This window comes from Fusarium solani (assembly GCF_023522795.1).
Source record: "Fusarium solani strain SB1 chromosome Unknown bctg00000005, whole genome shotgun sequence".
NCBI classification, from domain to species: Eukaryota; Fungi; Ascomycota; class Sordariomycetes; order Hypocreales; family Nectriaceae; genus Fusarium; species Fusarium solani.
Window position 1 is genome coordinate 2,738,287 of NW_027072153.1, and position 19,582 is coordinate 2,757,868.

General features: G+C 52.1%; 8 protein-coding genes across 8 annotated transcripts; 3 read left to right on the forward strand and 5 right to left on the reverse strand.

Annotated features, from left to right (window-relative positions):
• Positions 1 to 408: 408 nt before the first annotated feature.
• MRS44_009308 (uncharacterized protein) lies at positions 409 to 1,622 on the reverse strand (the record flags this gene model as incomplete). The annotated part of the gene is made up of 3 exons (XM_046274270.1): positions 409 to 496; positions 557 to 1,557; positions 1,620 to 1,622. The coding sequence occupies 3 exons, from the start codon at positions 1,620 to 1,622 to the stop codon at positions 409 to 411; spliced, it is 1,092 nt and encodes a 363-aa protein (XP_046125478.1).
• Positions 1,623 to 2,108: 486 nt separating this feature from the next.
• MRS44_009309 (uncharacterized protein) lies at positions 2,109 to 5,048 on the reverse strand (the record flags this gene model as incomplete). The annotated part of the gene is made up of 4 exons (XM_065621246.1): positions 2,109 to 2,882; positions 2,933 to 3,067; positions 3,128 to 3,788; positions 4,303 to 5,048. 4 exons carry the CDS (start codon positions 5,046 to 5,048, stop codon positions 2,109 to 2,111), a joined length of 2,316 nt encoding a protein of 771 aa, XP_065477318.1.
• Positions 5,049 to 6,033: 985 nt separating this feature from the next.
• On the reverse strand, positions 6,034 to 7,360 carry MRS44_009310 (uncharacterized protein; the record flags this gene model as incomplete). Its single annotated transcript, XM_046280360.1, has 2 exons — positions 6,034 to 6,489; positions 6,539 to 7,360. 2 exons carry the CDS (start codon positions 7,358 to 7,360, stop codon positions 6,034 to 6,036), a joined length of 1,278 nt encoding a protein of 425 aa, XP_046125475.1.
• A 956-nt stretch (positions 7,361 to 8,316) lies between these two features.
• On the forward strand, positions 8,317 to 9,006 carry MRS44_009311 (uncharacterized protein; the record flags this gene model as incomplete). The annotated part of the gene is made up of 1 exon (XM_046267923.2): positions 8,317 to 9,006. One exon carries the CDS (start codon positions 8,317 to 8,319, stop codon positions 9,004 to 9,006), a length of 690 nt encoding a protein of 229 aa, XP_046125474.1.
• A 1,543-nt stretch (positions 9,007 to 10,549) lies between these two features.
• Positions 10,550 to 11,345, forward strand: MRS44_009312 (uncharacterized protein; the record flags this gene model as incomplete). Its single annotated transcript, XM_046277776.2, has 2 exons — positions 10,550 to 10,767; positions 10,823 to 11,345. The coding sequence occupies 2 exons, from the start codon at positions 10,550 to 10,552 to the stop codon at positions 11,343 to 11,345; spliced, it is 741 nt and encodes a 246-aa protein (XP_046125473.1).
• Positions 11,346 to 14,527: 3,182 nt separating this feature from the next.
• MRS44_009313 (uncharacterized protein) lies at positions 14,528 to 15,442 on the reverse strand (the record flags this gene model as incomplete). Its single annotated transcript, XM_046281686.1, has 3 exons — positions 14,528 to 15,171; positions 15,232 to 15,305; positions 15,363 to 15,442. 3 exons carry the CDS (start codon positions 15,440 to 15,442, stop codon positions 14,528 to 14,530), a joined length of 798 nt encoding a protein of 265 aa, XP_046125472.1.
• A 619-nt stretch (positions 15,443 to 16,061) lies between these two features.
• On the reverse strand, positions 16,062 to 16,839 carry MRS44_009314 (uncharacterized protein; the record flags this gene model as incomplete). Its single annotated transcript, XM_065621247.1, has 2 exons — positions 16,062 to 16,739; positions 16,792 to 16,839. 2 exons carry the CDS (start codon positions 16,837 to 16,839, stop codon positions 16,062 to 16,064), a joined length of 726 nt encoding a protein of 241 aa, XP_065477319.1.
• Positions 16,840 to 17,743: 904 nt separating this feature from the next.
• MRS44_009315 (uncharacterized protein) lies at positions 17,744 to 19,377 on the forward strand (the record flags this gene model as incomplete). The annotated part of the gene is made up of 2 exons (XM_046267921.2): positions 17,744 to 18,375; positions 18,432 to 19,377. 2 exons carry the CDS (start codon positions 17,744 to 17,746, stop codon positions 19,375 to 19,377), a joined length of 1,578 nt encoding a protein of 525 aa, XP_046125470.1.
• Positions 19,378 to 19,582: the final 205 nt, after the last annotated feature.

Here is a 19,582-nt window from a genome sequence, read left to right on the forward strand (position 1 = left end):
GACGACGATATTACTCACAATGTCAACGGATTACTGGCAGGAAAAGTTTAGGGGGGAAGCATCTCTCAAACAAACAGGACATGGTCGGCCAGGTCATGGATTTAATATGGCGTTATCGGCAATAGATAAAAGGCTCGAGGCAGGGTGACCGAGGTAATACTGGCGGTGGTTGTTAGACATGTATTCTATTCAAGGTGGCAGTGTGCGAGGCAAGGAACAGCATAGCATGCATGCACATTTAGGGACCATGAGGAGCTTTTGTAGTTTCTATTCAAAGCTCAAAAAGAAGCACGCACATTGCTACGTTGCCACGTTTATCAATGCGTCGTCTCGTCTCATCACGGTGTGTTGTTAACCCAGATCATCTAACGGCCATGGTATAATGATGTTGCCTCGTCTTCCACCTCCTTACTGTTGCGCACCGCCCTGTCCACCAGCACCACCAAAGGGGTTGCCCCCAGCACCAGGGCCACCACCGCCCATCATAGATCGAGCCCTGTGAGTATCGTTAGTTTTATTGTTGTGAAGAGAAAGGGGACTGGGGACCAAGACTTACATCTCACCGATCTGAGGGTCAGACATGAGGCTGTTGAGATCGGGCATGCCACCGCCGCTAGAGTAACGGTCGGCCATCTCGCGCAGACGAGGGTTGCTCATGAGGTTGTTCATCAAGTCAGGGTTGCTCATAAGCTTCTGGGCCATGTTGGCAAACATGGGGTTGTTCATGATGCTGCCAAGGTCGGGCATGCCACCGCCGGCACCGCCAGGGCCGCCAGCACCGCCAAACATGCTGGCGAGGTTACCAAGGTCGGGCATACCGGGATTGGCGTTGACATCGACGCCGACGCCGACGCCGGGGGCGGCACGGTTGAGCGAGTCCTCCTCAGCCTCCATCTCCTGGACACGGCGCTTGGCCGTCTCGTAACCCTTCTTCATGGCATCGGAACCACCGTTGCCCTCGTGCTCAATGCCACGGGCGTAGGCCTCCATGGCACCTCGAGCGTCACCGAGAGCGAAGCGGGCGAGGCCCAGGCGGGACCAGGCCTTTGTGTAGCCGGGGTCGATGCTGACGGCGGCCTCAGCGTCGGCGCGGGCGGAAGCGTGGTCCTTGTTGGCCGAGTGGGCGGCGGCGCGGTTGGAGAGGAAGACGGCGTTGGCGGGGTTGAGGCCAAGAGCCTGGGTGTAGAGGTCGATGGCGAGGCCATAGTTCTTCTGGGCCATGGCGGCGTTGCCCTTTGACTTGAGACCCTCGGACTCCTTCTTTTGCTCCTCGGTGGGCTCGGGGGCTGAGGGGGCGGAAGTAGAAGCGGCAGCGGCGGGCTTGTCGGCGCGGGCCTTTTCAAAGACAGAGTAGATCTGGAGGAGGTTCTGGGATCCGACGGCGGCGGCGACGGCCGAGGTGTCGGTGGGGTCGACCTTGAAGGACTCGGCGATGCAGTTGATGGCCACGTCGATCGAGTCCTTGTCGTCGGCGGTGAGGGTGCCGTCATTTGTCGAGGCAGAGAGGAAGTCGCAGATGGCGAGCGCGAGGCGCTGCTTGGAGGTTTGTGTGGACGCCTTGTGAAGAGTCAGCGATACATTCTCGAGGCACACAGAGGAGGTTGAACATGTGCCCGTACCATGGCGAAAGAGAGAAGACCTGTCAACAGGTCGTAGAGGGAGACGGGCGGGCTAGGTTAAACTGGAAAAAAAGTCTACTGCTGAGATGTGATCCAAAAATCAAAAGGCCAAGAGGAAGAGGAGACGGAGACGGTGCAAAAAGGGCCCCGCGGCTGAGGCGTCGTGGAGTTTGGGCTGGAAGGTTCCACGTGGGGCAAGCGTCAAAATGTGGGGGACGGTCACCTCGGTGAGGAGGGATACGTATCTTCGAGGTGAGTAAAGCAGGGGGATCCCAACAACTGGGTAGGTACTAAACACCACAAGATATACTGGATAAATTAAGAATCACATCAATAAGGGCCAGATAGAGTCGAGTTGTTTCACTCGTAGTCTTTTCATCTGCAATATCCCTTCAACCCGCTGTCACCTGCAGAGACACCCAAAACTCCATCTAATGCATACAATCATTCAAGTATACTGGGTATGTCGAATACTCTGTCAACAGGTCATCATCTCCCATTCCGCCTCCTCTCCCGGTCAACGTTCTTCACCCGTCGCTTTCCTATGGCAGCCACCTTGCGGTACTTGGTGTACAGCCTAAGAACATCCTTCATCACCACGTAGAGACATCCTCCTACCAGGCTTCGTCCCCATTGTTGTTGGAGCAGACCAGGTCGCCCTGTACTTCCTTGTGGGGATGTTATGGTCCATGATTTGGGAAGTGCCAGGCGAAGCAGTTCGCCCATGGCGTAGGAGAGACCTGGGAGGATCAAGGCGCTAACTATCGCATTGGATACTCCTGAAAGAATTGTTCCCAGCCCGGGCCGACGAGCCGGTGGTGCTTGGGGAGCTTCATGCTCGATTCTTTCCGCGGGTTGATTGTCAACCGCGGGTGCAGGTGCGGGAGCAGCAACCACCGGAGCCGGGGCTGGAGCTGGGACTGGGACTCGTTGTGCTTCCTGCGCCGGACGTGGTGCAGGTTCGTCCTCGTCAAGTCGTGCGTTTCCATGTCTTTGGGCACGCTCATGCGCCCTCTCGACCCAATCATCATCGTCCTCATCCTCTTCGGGTGCATCCTGAATCTCCTCGATGACGAGCTCGAGAACCATTCCATCCTCACCATCACCACCGATTCTCACCTGCCCTCCAGCTCCAGCATCATTATCTTGTTCGTCGTCGCCATCGTCCGCCTCCAAAGCCTCAATAAGACCATTGAGGAAGCCTACGACGCCGCCCTCGCCGTTCCGCCGCTCAGGCTGACCGTCGTTGGCGGGGGGCTCGTTCTGCCTAGGCTCGAGAGGGGGAGACCCATGATTTGTCGGTTCAGGCTGACTTCGTAGGGAAAGGCAAACTCGCGCCAAGCGTTGAGGTATGCCGATCGGATGTAGGGGAATACGGCCATGACCAGCTGGGGCGAGGGTGGCCAGGTAAAGAAGTCGTCCTCGTGCATTGCCTGGTATACACCATACTATAGTTGAGCCGTTAGATGATGGCGCATCGCATAATATAAGAAGCAAAGGTCACATACCGCAGACGCTGTAGACAAGAAGACCTTATTGCCAATCCATGGCATCAGCTGCCCAAGCAACAGAGCGGGACCGACGTTGGTCAGCACCAGCGCATTGCGCAACCTCTTGCCTCTGTTCAAGAAGACCCTCGATGCCTCTCCGTGAGTCCAAACCTCAGGACCAAGGATAAACTCGGTCAGGGCCTCGCGACCGGAGAAGCAATACAAGGCCAAGGCGCCATACATCTGCAGACTGAACTGCACGCCTAGAGTAACAGACCCGAGCAGCATAAAGGGACTCGCGCGGGTGAACTTGGAGGCGACGACATCGGTCAAGGCAACGACGGGGTCCCAGGGCCCTTCAAGCTGGATGCGGTCTTTACATACGGGGCACTGGAGGGGTTTGTTGGATCGCTCGCAGTCGGTGACCCATGAGAGCATGCAGTCCTGATGGGCCTCGAGGGTGCATCCGCAGGGGTCAACCCACGAACCCGGGGGGTCTTCAGGGTCTTGGTCGGTCAGGCAGATGAAGCATCGCCGCGGCGCATCGGTCGATCGGGGCGCGCTCGTGGAGGCGTTCTGAGGTTCGGCCGGCGGCATGATCGGCGTTTGCGACCTCGGGGTCGCGTGCCGAGCGGGAGAGTCGGCGATGAATAGAGCAGAGTATGGGGTAGGAATGGGGCTTATTCTTAGAGCATAGTAAAATAAATGTGCGAGAGAAGAACAAGAGCAAAAGGAAAGATGAGGAGGAAAAAGAGTCAGACCCAGTCAGCCTCGTCGGGTGCTGGAGCTGATGGTGGTGATGTTGGGAAGTGACAAGGAAGCTGTGGCTCGGCGGCGGTTGGTGGCTCGTGAGCTTGAGTGGGTCCTTGCATCATCTTCTGCCTTGGGGTGTTGAATAGCGATCTGAGATACCTGGCCAATCAATAGACAGGGGTCCTTTCAGTTCACACAAGCACAAACATGAAGATCAATGAGGATGTAATGTGATATTGCTTATGATTTGAAAATCATTATTGGATTTTGAAGCAATGTCTTTATACAGATGGCAGTGAGTATATCTGGCGGTTCACCCTGACCACGAAATAGGATCCCTTCACTACCTCTAAGCACTTCTACCACAACTTGATACATACAATGAGACCTTGAATTGAAGTCCTCAACCCTTCTTCCCCATACATATCACATAAGTAAACTTCATCAACTCTCCAACCCTAGCATCCAAATCCGGTTCACCCTTCTTGAGACCGTTAAACTCGCCAGGAAACTTCTCAACCAGCTTCGTATGATCCCACGCAACCTCAACCTTGACATCCTTGAACCCAACCTCCTTCATCAGGTTGGCCATCCATTCCCTCGGGATACCGTGACGTTCGACACCACCCATCTTGCTTTCTGGGTGGAACTTTCTCGCTTCGGGTCCAAAGTCTTCAAAGTCCGTTAGGGCTACCATGCCGCCCTCCTTGAGACATCCGAGCATTGTTGTAAGGACGGGCTTCAGATCTGCAATGTGATGGAGTACCAAGTGTGAGGTTATGAGGTCGTACTTGAGTCTTGGACCATCAGGCTTGGCTTCGTCTGCTGGCGGGAGTCTCTTGTCCTCTGGGTCTTCGAGAAGGATGGCGAGAGGTTGAATGTTCTTGGGTGCATCCGGCTTGCTCAGCTTCGACGAGAGAACCTCAATCATGCCCTCAGCCGCATCAACGGCCACCAAGCGGTTCACGGCGGGGGCGACCTCCAAGCTGAGGAGTCCAGTTCCACAGCCAATCTCGAGGACGTCCGGTCGTGAAGAAGTTCCGCCAAAGAGGGAGGGTACAAACTTCTGGATAGCCTTCCAGGCTTCTAGGCTCATGGCATGAACAAAGGGATTGCTATCCCAGGCGGCAGCCTCAGCATTGAAGCGCTCATTGCCCCCGCCGGATGCTTGCTTTGAGTCTGACATGTTGCTCAAGAGGTGTTGAAAGAGCGAGTGTTTTTTTAGTTGATTTGACTTGCTTGTTTCTTGTGAACAAACAAAGTCAGAAACTCGGGTCGATGGGTGCCCCCTCAGTTCAACTTTCCTCGGTATGTCGGATACAGAAGTCGGCGTCACGGACTGCGTGGCGGCGGCTATGAGGACGGCTATCGGTGCTCCGCCCAGACATGTTCCTTAGAGTCTCGGCCCGGATGTCAAGTGCGGGGTTCCGGCGAATAAGCCGGAGCTGAAAAGGCAAGAAACCACCTGGGGACTGTGTGAAATCACTCAGTCGAAGCATATGCTGATTGGTGAGACCAGTCAATAGGAGTGTCTAAACACGCAGTTTCGGTCTACGAGCCAGGTTAGTTAAATGGTAATTATCACCCATACCGCCAAAAATAAAGATTCACGCCTGAACAATCTATAACTACAACTTGTAAGACGGAAAACTGAACCGGCCAATAAGTGTGCTGAATTTGTAGATCATCATTCAACAGGATTCAATAGCCATCTTGCCTATCTTCGAGATGCTGTTCACCACCGATCGATTTGCTTCTCGAAATTATGCAAGGTTTATGACTTATTAAGGGTGAAGCCACACTAGATGCATTATCTGGACCTTGTCTAGAAATCTGTAACATTTAGTTATAATTCCTTTGCCTTCCTTGAGATAGGCTGGCTGACAGTTCTGTCTCGCATTGGCATCGTTGGTATCGATGACATCTTCCCCAGGCCCAATATCAAAGAAATAAATGGTAAACAAATGACAGCATTAAAACTCAATGCCGTTCATATTAGCATGCATCACGGTCACAAGCGGGTTAGAATGTATCAGGCATAAACTTGTATGTTAATCTCAGGTACATGCGTTGCGAAGAAAACAAATTCTACAAACAATTATTAGTTGCCGTGCCGTCTAGACCTTCAGCGTCAAAAAAATATCTACCACCCCTCAACAGTTCCTTGTGTCTCAGTTAGGAATACTTGCTTGCTTGAAATCTGCACCAAACTGACTCCACGCTCGCTTGATATCAAGGTCCAGATGTCCATTTCCGGGAACCAACACATCAGAACCATCGTTCTCCATGGCGTAGACGACATTCTGCGTTTTCCCCAGAGTCAACTTGATGGCACCCTCAATAAACATATTGGGCTTGTACGTCTGAGTCGGCTCCTCCCCACGAATCATGGCAAGGATGTTGTCCAGTACGACTCTAGATTGCATCCATCCTGCTCGTGCCATGTGTGGACCTCCGTGGTCAGCGACATCTCCGAAAGCAAAGATGCGGGCTCCAGAGGCGAGAGATCCATCTCCTGATATCTGCAGAGTTGATTCGACTAGAATCCGAGATGTTTCTTTGGAAATGGCACTGGGATAAAGAGACCGCAGAATGGATGAGTTGGGCCGTTGTCCGGTACACCCAATCTGATTTCCAGTTAGCCTGCTCATGTTTATGACCAGAGTTCGAACTTACGACAAGATCAAATTGTTCCTCACTACCGTCCGAGAAAGTCAGCGTTGCCGATGTAGCCATATTCCCCTGTGGCGGCAGCTTGGGTCTCTCATTCAACAGAACGCGAATCTTCAGCTCATCCCGAAGCGTAGTCAAGGTATAGTCCTGCAGCCTCTTTCCAAAGTAATTCATGAGCTGGCCGCGCGAGTGTATCAGCGTGACATCCTTGTCTGGGTAAAAACTCTTGATGTCACTGGCAATCTGAATGCCCACGGCTCCTCCGCCGACGACGGCGATCCTCTGGCTCGTTTTGATCTTCTCTTGCACGCCTTGCATCTCTCTACAAGCATCTGGAAGTTCGGTTGCTGAGACTTGCACTGGGAGTGGCTGCGAGGAACCTGTCGCGATGGCAAGGTACGTGTAGTCGATTTTGGTCCCCGAAGCTAGAATAATCTGCTTCTCAGTAATGTCCACGACCGTATCCTGAATACGTGTCAAAATTCCAGGAGGACCTCCCCGGCAAGTAGCGTCATAGGGGATGAAAGCTTCGTGCTCGTGTCCTGTCATGACAGAAAAGCGAGGGAAGTTGAAGGAGTAGTTGAGATGAGAATTCTTCTCAATCAAAACAGCCTTGTATCCCGTGGGGAGAGTCTCTGCCAGGCGTTTCACCAGCTCAATGCCAGCAAAGGAACCTCCGATGACGACGACGTTCTGGGCGTCGGGCGTGTCGTGCCATGTCCAGTTGTGATAGATAGCAGCCACGCGCTGGGCAGCTAGTGTTCCGAGATAAGGAATGAAGAAGCTCAATGCCTTGCCGACTAGCTTGATGCTGTCTGGTACCATGGCGATGAATTGTGATTCGTTTTATAGGTAGCCTTAAGGAGTTCAGTTGTGAAGCTCAAGGTCGGGTTGGAGTTGCAAGGGCAATGCAACGGCGCCTGGAGATGTTTCAATCAGATAAGAAATCACTTAAGGGTTGGGAGATGGCAGACAGGTAATTTATATATGGTCTATAGTTCTGTCCGGACTCTTCACGGTCCGTCTCAGCTCCGCGGAAGCTCCGGTCAGCCTCCTGGCTGTTGTTCTGTTTGCACTCAGAACAGTTGACCAAGGTTCTGAATATTATATCTACTACATCTGGAAATGGTAGCTTTGAGTTATGCCAGACTAGAATTATTTCCTTTCTTTGAGTCATTTAATGTTCTTATGTGCTCAAGGGAGCTCTCTTCAATTTTCAAGTTGTGTTCACGGAGTTCCCGCGGAGCCTGACTAGAATCTCACCATCACGATTGTTGGGCCACGATTGATAAGATTATCTCACACAAGCCTACGTACCCCCTGACAGTCCTCAAGTGCTTCCGAATGAGATTGTTTCTCAGCTATTATTCAAAACAATAGAACTCTGATGAAGGAACTCTCACTTCGAGGTTGTGCATGGCCAGTATTATTACTCTTGAATCTTGGACTCTACATCATGCTACCTTCGTGTCAACATGACTAGAGAATTTTCCATGAACAAAGATAGCAATATTTCTTTCATCTCAAGTCATCATCCTTGAATTTATCATCTCTTGTCCAACACCGTGCATTCTCTCTGTTTGAGTGATCCTTCCAAGTGGATGCTCAAAGGGGAAATGGCCGAAGCGGTGACCAGATGTGGTTAGTAACACAGGGGTGGAAACAAAAATACACAGGGATTGAACCCCTAACATTAACAGAACTCCCACTCGTTCTCGTCTTCTGCCTCTGTAAGCAGAGCAAGTCACTCTTTTTAACTTTCTCGCTTCATACTCTCATTAATGGTTCTAATATCACACTTTCTCCGGGTGGTCGCCCTCACTCTCTTGGCGGCCACCTTCACCAACGCCGAGACTGGAATCGTCGTCCCTTGGAACATCACAGCCGGTCAGACCGAGGAGCTCACAATCAGAACAAGAATCGACGCGTCTGATCACGAAGCTCGGAAAAGATTCAACGCCTACCGCGTCTTCCTCGCGCTAGAGCCACCAGGATGGGGTGCGGGACCGGTATGCTGGCTTGTCTGGAGCGTGCCCCTGGACACGGATCGCGTCAACATCACCATCCCCGCCGACGTTGCGCCTGACAAGACCCGGATCCGCATCTCCGCTAGCCTCTACAAGACAGGCCAGTCCAAAGTCAATGGATATTCTTACAGCAGCCGGACGACGCTGCTTGGGGCAAACGGGACTTGGAGCCAGAGAGAGTTGGACGGGTGGGACAGTAGCGATGAGAACCGCATATCTTGCTGGGCATTTGGGTGTACAAGACGGTGCCACATGAAGTATTACACTGGTGATAAGACGCGGTACAGTGATGGAAGCAGCGAGAAGGATTTGGACGCCTGTATTGACCAGTGTATAAAGGATTTTGAGCCTCGAAGCGCGGGGTCTAGATCTACAACTGTCACGACGGCGATGTGCATGCTGGCGGCGGTTACAGCTGTTGGAGTTATTAATTTGGTCATATAAGGCTTGGTTGTCCTTCCTTTATTCTCCTGCATTGGTCGGCGTGTAGGATACTACACTGATAAACATGGATACTTCTTCCTGAATAGAAAACTGACGGCCCAGAGTTCTCCCAGCTCAGCGTATAGCTCCAGTTCATTGGGATCCTTTGCCGTGTTTTTTTAACCCGCCAACCGTTCAGGTTGGAGAGCCGACTTTTCTTGCACGACCTCGCCCAAACCATGAAAGAACCTCCCGGGGCAAGCTGCATGCTCTCCTCTCCTCTCCTCTAATCAAACAATGCATGTTTTTTTCAAGATCAACATCAAATTTTTCTGTAATATCAAACAAGAACATATTGCAACCCCAAACCAAAGTGTTGGAAGAAAGTAACACTCCAAATGGAAGCTTCCCAAGACGGAGAGTAGAGCAACGATTTGAATCCCAAACTTGCTCAATACGAAAGGTCCGGCACTAGCCAAGGCATGGAGGCGGAGCAAATTCGACCACCAGTCAAGGGCTGTACAACTTGCTCATCTGAGAGACTTTGCCCTGCTTTTGATACTATGGGGGTCTTGGGGGCCAAGGCCTGCAGCCGATGCTGAGTCACTGTCATGATAGTGCTGCGACCTTGGTTCGAGCGGGACATTGGACTGAAAAGAAATCTTGAATTTTAGAGAGAAATGATTTAGTCTTCGGTACAAAGGCCAATGGCCCTTTTTGTAGAGATGTGATGACAGGGTCCACGAGCCAAGCAGAACAACACTGTGGTGTCTTGGCGATGATATCTTCAGTTCAGCTTTTTATCTACATCAAGACGTATGTTTCAGAGATTCGAGATACGAGGGTAGGAAATCAGCCCCTAATGAGCCAAAGTCCCAGATACACGGAACTCGAATGCAGTTGCTCAAGGCTGCAGCGAGTGGGGTTGGCATCATGTAAGACGTGCTGTTGGTTGAGAGCGAGATTACGCACACAGAAAGGAGCCGGGATGGGGGTGCCAGGTGATAGGGCAATGCGAGGCATATTGAGCAGAATGAGACATGAAGAGACATAAGCCGTTCAAGAGGTTCAGCATGGGTAGTAGTCGAAGTTCAGAAATAGAGGGTCTGGACAATGGATCCATGGGAGATCTGGTGGCGTACTTGACAAGCAACTCTATTTCAACCAAGGTCAATACGATTTAATCAAGCAGTAAATGCCCGTCTTTTAGACGGAATTAATTATAACAAACAAGGGTGAATCAGTGTCAATATCATGTTCAACGTGTCATACCCGGATAATCCCTGCTTGCGGCAGTATGAGCAAGTTTCACCCCCAGCACGTAAAAAAAAAATACAGTGGTTGTGGTGGCCGAGTCGGCGAGGTCAGTGGGCTCTCGGCGGCGAGACAATCAACCCACCGAGACACCTTCATGGCATCATCACCAGTCACGCATCCCAATCTCTTCCAGGAGATCACCTATTAAACGTCCACCACATGGGAAAAGCAATGCCCCCGCTGCATGTCCCTCCTTCTTCCGGGGGATAGCTACTAGTTTTCTTTTCTGCGACACTCTCTCCAAACCATGGCCGCCACAAAGGTACCCCTCAGCCTCTTGCTAGTCGAGTTGACCATCGCCCTCATGGCCGTCATCCTCTTTGGCCTCGCGTACCCGGATCGCTTCAGATCGAGACTCTGGGAGAACGGCGGAGAGGAAGGATGGAACTCGAATCCCAACACGCGCATCTACTTTTACGCCAACCATCGAGAGCCCCCCGAGGTTCCCTACCTCTGGCAGCAAAGGTGAGGAGAAACATCAACAATCAATCACGAGATGATGAGCTGACGGTGTTTCAAGACTGACAGAGTCCAACTTTGGCATCGCTATACTCGGCTTGTTCGTTTTTTTCGCCCGCGCACTCTTGTCTTATGTCGATTACCTCTCTCGATACATCAGCGCCTTCTACGACGTCCTCCTCTTGTGGCTTTGGAGCCTGAGCCTCGCGAACCAGGCTTCTGGCGACCTATCCGACCCTGAACACCCGAGCCCACGACCTTGGTACCTCACTCGCAGTTGCTCCTTCGCCTGGGATAAGAACCGAGGATACTGCCGCATCGCACAGGCGAGCTTTGCCGTGTCCATCTTGGCGGCTGTGCTGTATGGGACGAGACTACTGCGAGAGGCTCTGCTGATGGCGTATGAGAGAGGAAGGAAGCACGAGCAACAGTTGTCGGTCCAAGATTTCGATGAGGAAATGGGAAACAAATACATGGATAATGATCACGAGATTACCGGGGGTTTGACGGTCCAACAGGAGAGCTGGCAAGACCAGGCTCTAAGCCCAGTGTTGGCATTCTTTCCGTCAGGTCATGATCGCTGAGGAGCAGATCATTGAGGAGCGGATCACCGAGGCGTCTAAGGAGTTTGAGGATTGTAAGAGTTCACTGATCACATCATAAGCAAACATGGCAACATGGGCAACAAAGGTTGCATTTATTCATGACCAATCTGTATCTCATGTGCCATCATCATCATCGAGACTGTTCAAAACGAGTGGATCCCATCCCCCAGTCGATCTCACGCCGCCCATCTCCAGAACAAATAACCCTCAGGGTTCTCATCGGCGCCGTAGTTTATTTGTGCTTGATTGGCAACCGTCAGTCCTCAACATTCACTCTAACCAAGAAGAAACAAGACACTTACAGGGCAGCCGGCGCAGGTGCAGCCGGAGCCGCAACCACAAGAACCGGAGGAAGCGCAACCGCAGCCAGACATGGTGATGATGGTTTTGAGTTTGAAGTTGGTGTTTGTTTTGTGATGTGGAGTATTTGGAAAAGTTGATGGAATTTGTGGAGGTTTTTGGTGAAGAAGAAGAGAGAGAGAAGACCAAGAGTGGAGGAATACCTTCTTTTAAAGCCTAGTCAGTCAGCGGCGGCAGTGAATGGGCTTCCCCTTCCATTCCTCGTGGGGGGAGACTACGGGTCCTATTTTTCCATCTCACGCACTACAACACAGCAAGAAGTACCATGACCTTCCCCCGAGTGGCTCGTTCGTGTGGGCAAAAAGATAAACGCCCCCCTCATTGGGCACACCACGGCCTTTTGCCCAAGAGAGGAGGGATTCTCGTGCCCTCTTTTGGTCCCTCCAGACGAGGCGTGACGAATGACGTCTCGGGGGAGGCGTTCGGGGTCATCGATTGGACCGTGATTGGCGCGGCGTGTCGGTGGGCGCTGGGCTGGTGTGCATGTGCATGGCCTCATGTTGACCCGAGATCCGTACAGTGGGAGGTTTATAACGGACAGTGTCAGATTGACAAGCACATGAAGAGAGGTACACTATTCTCATTTCTCTGATACATACATCGAGGCCTCTGCTGAAAGTTGACCATCTATCTACAACTGTCCCTTCGTCTTCAAGGCGGGGTATCATGATGCCCTCGGCGGGGTTGAGGGGTAATTTATGGTTCCTCTCCAAGGGTCCAATGACGTCGGAATATTAGTAGAGGTACACGCATTGCATCCCCGTTACACCAACAAAATATCCCACGTCAAAAACACGTCAAAATTCGATCCATCCCACTCATTCTTGCTCAAATAAAGCTCCCCCCATCCCATCCCATCTCGTGGCAAGCGGGACTCCCGCGGCTTCCCGCCTTGAGACGTGCCGGTCCGTAGCCTGTCACTATCCGCTGCCGCGTCACGCGCCCACCCGTGTTCCATGCCAGGGGTTTGGTCTTGTTTGAGTGAAGATTCGAGTTTTTTTGGTATGACGGATGTCGGCTCGATTATGTAACGGTTCCGTAAGAATACACTTCTGTGGAATTGATAGCTGAGGGTTTGGCGCAGACAAAGATGGAAGCTATTTGGAGACTCAAACAGTCTAATAAGTCACCACACTCTTTGACCTGCCAAGACATCCACCCCCTATTGTCCCTAATTGTGAATCAGCCTCCAGCAGCTATTAGGCATCTCGAAAGGGGAACTAGTTGTGGCTAGTCGTTGATCCAAGATGCGTTGGTGAATACGGCGTTGAGCGACATTTCCGACAACAAAGAAAGAGCCTTGACCACCCAGACATGACTACATGGAGGCTTTGTTCTCTGTCTCCAGTATCCTTCTTTACTAACCGTAGCCCTCGGAAGGCAATTTCTAGTCTTTTAGTGAACTGCTGCCCTCGTCCATGCGTGTGTTCTAACTTGGTCCCTGGCTCGACCATATCCATCCACCTAAACTAACTCCCAAACGCATCATCACGATGCCCGGAGGACTCTTCCCCTTCCCTTATGCAAAAATTAGCGCCAGAGCGTCCACTTATCACCGACGTGGTATTAGGGTGGCTTTGATGTCTTGGTTGGCGTGGAAGTCGCAGAGCCGGCAACGAGTAAGAACATGCCTTGGGACCCAATACTTGGCAAACATCCCATTTGCTGCTCATATTAACGCTGTTTGATGATGAGCAAGAGTCTAAAATCCCTCGAGCACATCTCCGAGCCCCCATCTTTGGGTCATGCCTCAGGGGTTGGCCTTTGACGTTTCACCTTTGACGTTTCACCGATGACGCCCCAGCTTGGGGAGGCCGACAACTCCTCCGATCGCAGTTTGCACTAGTTCGATGACTTGACACGGAGCCTTCCTTACAAGCTTTTATGCGGGCTATTGAAGGAATTCCCATGGATAGCCTTGTCAACCCAAACCCTTTCTGCTTCGGACCAGCTTTATATTGTGACCTCCCACACTCCAACACCAATTAGGAGCGAGTTCCTAGACAAGACCACGTATGCTCATTTCCGTTGCAGCTGAGTTTACATCCCATCTTGAATGGCTACACCTAAACTCGACCTCATTCCGAGCTTGGACGTGGGTGCTCTGGTACCAACCTGAGAGGACTCGAAAAGGGCGTCGCTTCGGTCTCTTGGTCGAAGAAGAGGTGTCATGAAATACACCACTCAGTATCTTCAAACATGGCTTCTAGTCAGGCTGTTTGGCCGCCTAGTATCTGTCCATCGTGCCCACGAACTCCCCCAGAGCCATCCGATCCACAAGGCTACAACCCGACGGCGGATCCCCGAAACTCGTTCGATCCAACAGAGATATAAGAAAGTTCAAATTATATCATTTCGAATGCAGTGTATATATGAGCGTCACTCCAAGCTCAAGGAAGATTCCATGTCACAGGGCATCGGCCGGGTGGACTCTGTTCAAGGCGAGCGGGAGCTGCAACTGGGACATGAGCCCAACTTGCCAACCTCAGTCTTTGGTCATGGTCTCAGCAATTATTCATATCTAAAAGGCGCTCGGTCTCATAATTTCCCGCTTGCAGTTTGAGTTTTAGAGATGCATGTTCCTCCAGGCGAGACGCCAGTTCCAGTTGGTCGGGGGTGGGTTAGACACTCAAGATCAGATGGATTATTCACTGGGTTGACGCCATCTATCAGATACACCCATACCGAGTATGTTTTTACAATCCAAGCGCTCTAATGGTTTAACAAAACTTATACATGTACCACTGCGAGAACCCAAACCCTCGTCCAGAATGAAGACAAACGCCTACTATATCCAACAATCACTCCTGCTTCATACGGGCCGCCTCCTCGCGCACTTCTCGCACCACACCCATGAACTGACTAGCACCAACAGCCGTCAGGATATGCCACCAACCGTGAAACTCAAAGATCCACGCCCAAGGAAGTCCGACCCTCGCTCGAAGATCTCTGAGCTCGGCGCAAAACTCGAGGTCAATGTTCCAGATGAAGTATCCAAACAGGCAGATAAAGGTCGCCGTCCAGATTCTGACGGCCCACTCGTGTGTCTGCTTCTCAGAAAAGCCCGGCTTGAGCCAGTACAAGAGGTACCGAATGCGAAGACCGATGAGGATGAGGCTAAACCAGAATCCAATCACCTGGTAGATGATCTTTGCCGACCAGACGTAGAAGACGGAGAATGAGATGAAGAAGACGGGGAGGATTGCTGTGATGAGGCGGATCATTGAGGGAGTCTGTCGCATTATGAGAATGGTCCGGAGCATGGACCAGGAGAGCAGCAGCATCGACAGCTCATCGACAAACTCGAGGGTCTGGCGGAGCGATGCGTGGAACAGGAACGACCCGATGCCAAGAACCAGCAGGGAGACGGACATGAAGTCCCATCTCGCGGGTAGAATCCCCCGTCTGCCAGAGCCGCCATACATGTATCGCAGAGCAAAGTAGACTAAAGAGGGTTACAGTCAGCGGAGCACATAAAGGTTACACACCAAGCTTCAAGACATACCATAGGTGACGTTGGTCAAGGCGTTGACAAACTCTGCCAGATACAAGGTAATGACATAGTCCTCCTCACAGAAACTAAACGCCAAGTCAGTAAACTCTGCATAAAGCACTTCCCGAGGCTGCCGGTTTTACTTTGCCCTGCTGGTTGGCGGACTCCAAGCTCCGCTGGACGAATAAGGATCGCCGTCAAAGCGAAGGTTGTGATGTCCCATCTTTCCAGAGTCCGATACTTGGCAATTAATTCCCGTCCGTCTTGGCGGTCTCTTTTTCGATACCTGCTTTCAAAGGGAGTTTGCTGGCATAAAATGGATTGGATTGCAGAGGCTGGAGGAATGTCTAGCAGCCTGGCCTTGTGTCACGTGGCGTTTCGTTTTGCTCCCTGGCTTTTTCGGTATCCTCGGCACGTCTGCTGTAAGGTACGGTGAAGGGCTGATGGGCCAAACCTGTTTAACCCTCGACCTGGTTTTAGAAAAAAACAGGTTTCATTTTACAGCAAAGCATTCTATTCTGCCTAGGCTCTCGTACAATTTATATCGCCTCGTGTTAAGTTCTCGTCCAATCTCACGTGCGAGAACTCGTAACATGCCCAGGAACAGTAACAGCACCAATCGAGAGTATTCGTCACCCAACGTGTTCAACGAACCATCCATGTCATGTCAACCCGCTACGCCTCACTTCTTAATCCATCATCAACATTCTCATTCGACGAACAGGCTGTGATACAGAGTGGTCCTTTTGCTACGCGACAGTTAGCCACGTTCACCTTTTCTAGGCATTCACGATCCTCACTCACCAATTGAACCCGTCCAAGGACTCTCCTTACGCAATGCTTCAAGATGTCTCCTTCTCGACTCCGACAGGCGGCTGGAAGATCGGACGCGGCAGCTGTCCAGCCAACGAATACCAAATCTCACGATGCGCAAACTGCAGCACCTCGCGGATCAACCCAGAGGTATCGAACCCAAGCTCACAAACTCCGCGCACCTTGGCGACGTGCTTCCTGGTCCGGCCGTAGACCGTCATTGCCCACATGACGCTCCGCTGCGCCTTCATGGCGGCCCTGGGTGCGAGCCAGTCGAGATAGGTCGTGATTTCAGGACCGGTCAAGTCGGTGATGCGCATGAGACGGATGAGTCCGACGACGTGGTGGTGGAGGCGGGGAGACTGCCTCATCTCCATGCTCTTGAAGGGATGCTTCATCTTGAGGCCAAGTTGGTAGGTGGGCAATTCAGGATCGCCGATGCGGTGCATCATGTACCAGGTTCCGTCTTGGTGACCTCGATGCCAGTAGATTCCCCATTCGAAGTTGTCGGCTCCTTCCATGGGTGCGGCCAGGGCGCCTTGAAGCCAGGTCATGTCGACATCGTAGATATGCGCGATGGCGCTTGAGGGCGCTTCGGGTGTTGCGATGGTGAGGTACAGGGTGTTTGGCTGCAACTCCTGCGCCGGGTAGGACATTTCGACCTCGTTTTCTGAAGTTTTCGTGATTGATCGAGAGGAGCAATGATTCTATCCCGTGTGTAGCAACTGAGAATGGTGGGTTGGTTGGATTGGAACGAACACCAGGTGAAGCAAAGTCATGACGAGGCCAAAGGCTCGATATCGCCATGACGGCTGCCAGTGCCTGCCTGCATTGCAGCCAGAATGATCAGTGTTGGCAGCTGGGCCAGTGTTGACCAGCTGTCAGTGCAGATGTGAAGATTGTTTGCTACGAAGCAGTGTTTCATGGCCATTGCTGGTCTGTTTGCATCAACTTGATGATATTGCGAGTTGACTATTCGGCCGTCGGTGGAACTGGCCCCGATAGTTCACCCGCGCATCCCACCACTGGAACCAATTCCATCATTCCACTATTGCCTGACTGAAATCCCTTCCAATCATGAGTTCTTTTCACCTGATTCCCAAGGTATGCCGTTACAAAGAAACGTCATGCATCGGTCGGATCTAGAGCCGAGCACAACCCCTACAACCAGCTCAATGACAAAAAACCTCAGGCCTGCTCTGCCCATCAATCCAGAGAAATCTCCACAGGCTCAAGACCACGCGCCATATTCCACCGAGCAGCGGACCGCGCGATACCTGTTACGGGGAACTGACCATAGGCAAAAAGACCCTGGGCGACACGCCGATAGGTGGGGATATACTCGGCGCAACAAGCTGAGGGGTTGACGAACGTTGAACACGGGGTACAAGATGTGTTGAGACCCGACGGCTCTGCCGGTTCCTTTTTCTGGTACATTTACTCTTGATCTTTCTGCTGGACTTCTATTTCTATAGAATTGGCCAAGTATCGCGACGAGCTTCAAAATTGAGCTCTTCAAAGCTGTCTACGTCATCAATCACAAGCTGCAACCGCGACACATCCCACGAGGGGCAATAGCGGGGCATAGAAACGTTGCAACGCCTACAGCTTCCTCACGCGACGAAACGAACGACACTTGAGACCTTGCGGGTAACAACTCCCAAGATTCTCACAAGTTAAAGACAATTAGAGACAAGCAGAAATTGCCAAAATGTCTCGCTCCGTCCCCGTCGCAAACGCTCTCGCCGACATCTACCCTCCGGCCTCTCTCGCGACCGAAGCACCACGATGGAATCACCTCCTCACCAAGTTTGAGTCCGTATATGGACATCCAGCATCTTTTGTTGCTCGCTCGCCTGGACGAGTCAATATTATTGGCGAGCACATTGACTACTCCCTCTACTCGGTGCTCCCCATGGCCATCACCGCCGACGCCCTCCTGGCCGTGTCTCACACCCCCGTCGCCGACGACGCCAAGACATTCCGCATCCGCATCGCTAATGTGGATGACAAGTTTGAGGCCAGGGACTTTGAGGTTCCTATCGACGGAGATGTGACGATCGATGCGACAAAACTGGAGTGGACGAATTACTTCAAGAGTGGACTTCAAGGTGTGCTTGGTTTGCTGAGGAAGAAGCATGGAGCTGGATTCAGACCTTGCAATATGGAGCTCCTCATGGACGGGACAGTTCCCGTCGGTGGAGGACTGAGCTCAAGTGCTGCTGTAGTTAGCACCAGTTCGTTGGCTATCTTGCTGGCAAACGGCGAGAAGGAGGTGGACAAGAAGGAATTGACAGAGCTCGCCATCGTCAACGAGCGTGCCGTAGGAGTCAACTCGGGAGGGTACGTAATATCAAGACTGCACACATCCGATAACACAACTAACTCCGTTCTCATAGCATGGACCAGGCCGCCTCTGTTTTCTCTGAGAAAGGCGCAGCCCTCTTTGTCTCCTTCAGCCCAAGCCTCGAGGCTCGACCTGTCAAGTTCCCCCCTACACATCCAGAGCTCTGCTTCGTTATCGTGCAGTCCTTTGTCACATCCAACAAGCAGGTTACAGGTCCAATTCACTACAACCTACGTGTAGTCGAGTGCAGCATGGCTGCGGCTTATCTTAATGCGGTCCTTAACCCTCCAGGCACTCAGTTGCCAGAGGACGCAGGCCCCCTGGGTATTAGTCTTCAGGGTTTCCACGAGACCTTCTTTTACCATCTGAATGGCTCAGACTACGCAGCCGCCAAGAGTGTTACCAAGGAGGAGGAGCTTAAGAAGTTGATCGAGGTGACAAAGAACACTCTGACACAGGAGGAGGGTTATACGCGAGAGGAGGTGGCCAAGGTGCTCAACATTACAGTCGAAGAGCTTGAAGCCCGCTTCATGTCCCGCCTCCCAGTCCGGGCTGAACGCTTCAAGCTCCGTCAGCGTGCCCTGCACGTCTTCACCGAAGCCCTCCGTGTCCTCCACTTCATGGCTCTCCTCGAGAACCCAGTCCACACGGGCGCAACCGACACAACACCCTTCAACAAGGAACTCGGCCACCTCCTCAATGAAACGCATGTGTCTTGCCGTGACCTATTCCAGTGCAGCTGCCCCGAGCTCGACGAGATCTGCGACATCTCGCTGCGGTCCGGAGCTTACGGTGCACGGGTTACCGGCGCAGGATGGGGAGGTTGCAGCGTGCACCTCGTTCCGGCGGACAAGGTCGAGGCTGTTACAGAAGCGTTGGAGAAGGAGTACTTTTCCAAGCGGGAACTTACAGAGGAGCAGAGGAAGGGGGCCGTTGTCGTGAGTCGGCCCGCGACGGGAAGTGCAATTTACTATATTCAGGACGGTGTCAAGCCATAAGGAGAGATGGGATACAACAGTAAGCACCTTAGAGAAAAGTAGAGCATATACAGAATATCGTATTTCTTGATGTTACATTCGCCAACAAGGTTCCAGAACGTTAGTCTTCTCTACGAATAGCACCAGGCTTGACAGCTCGTGCTTCTTCGACTGGTTGGAATAGATCCTTCTGTTACGCCATGTCGAACCGAAATCTAGTGCAACA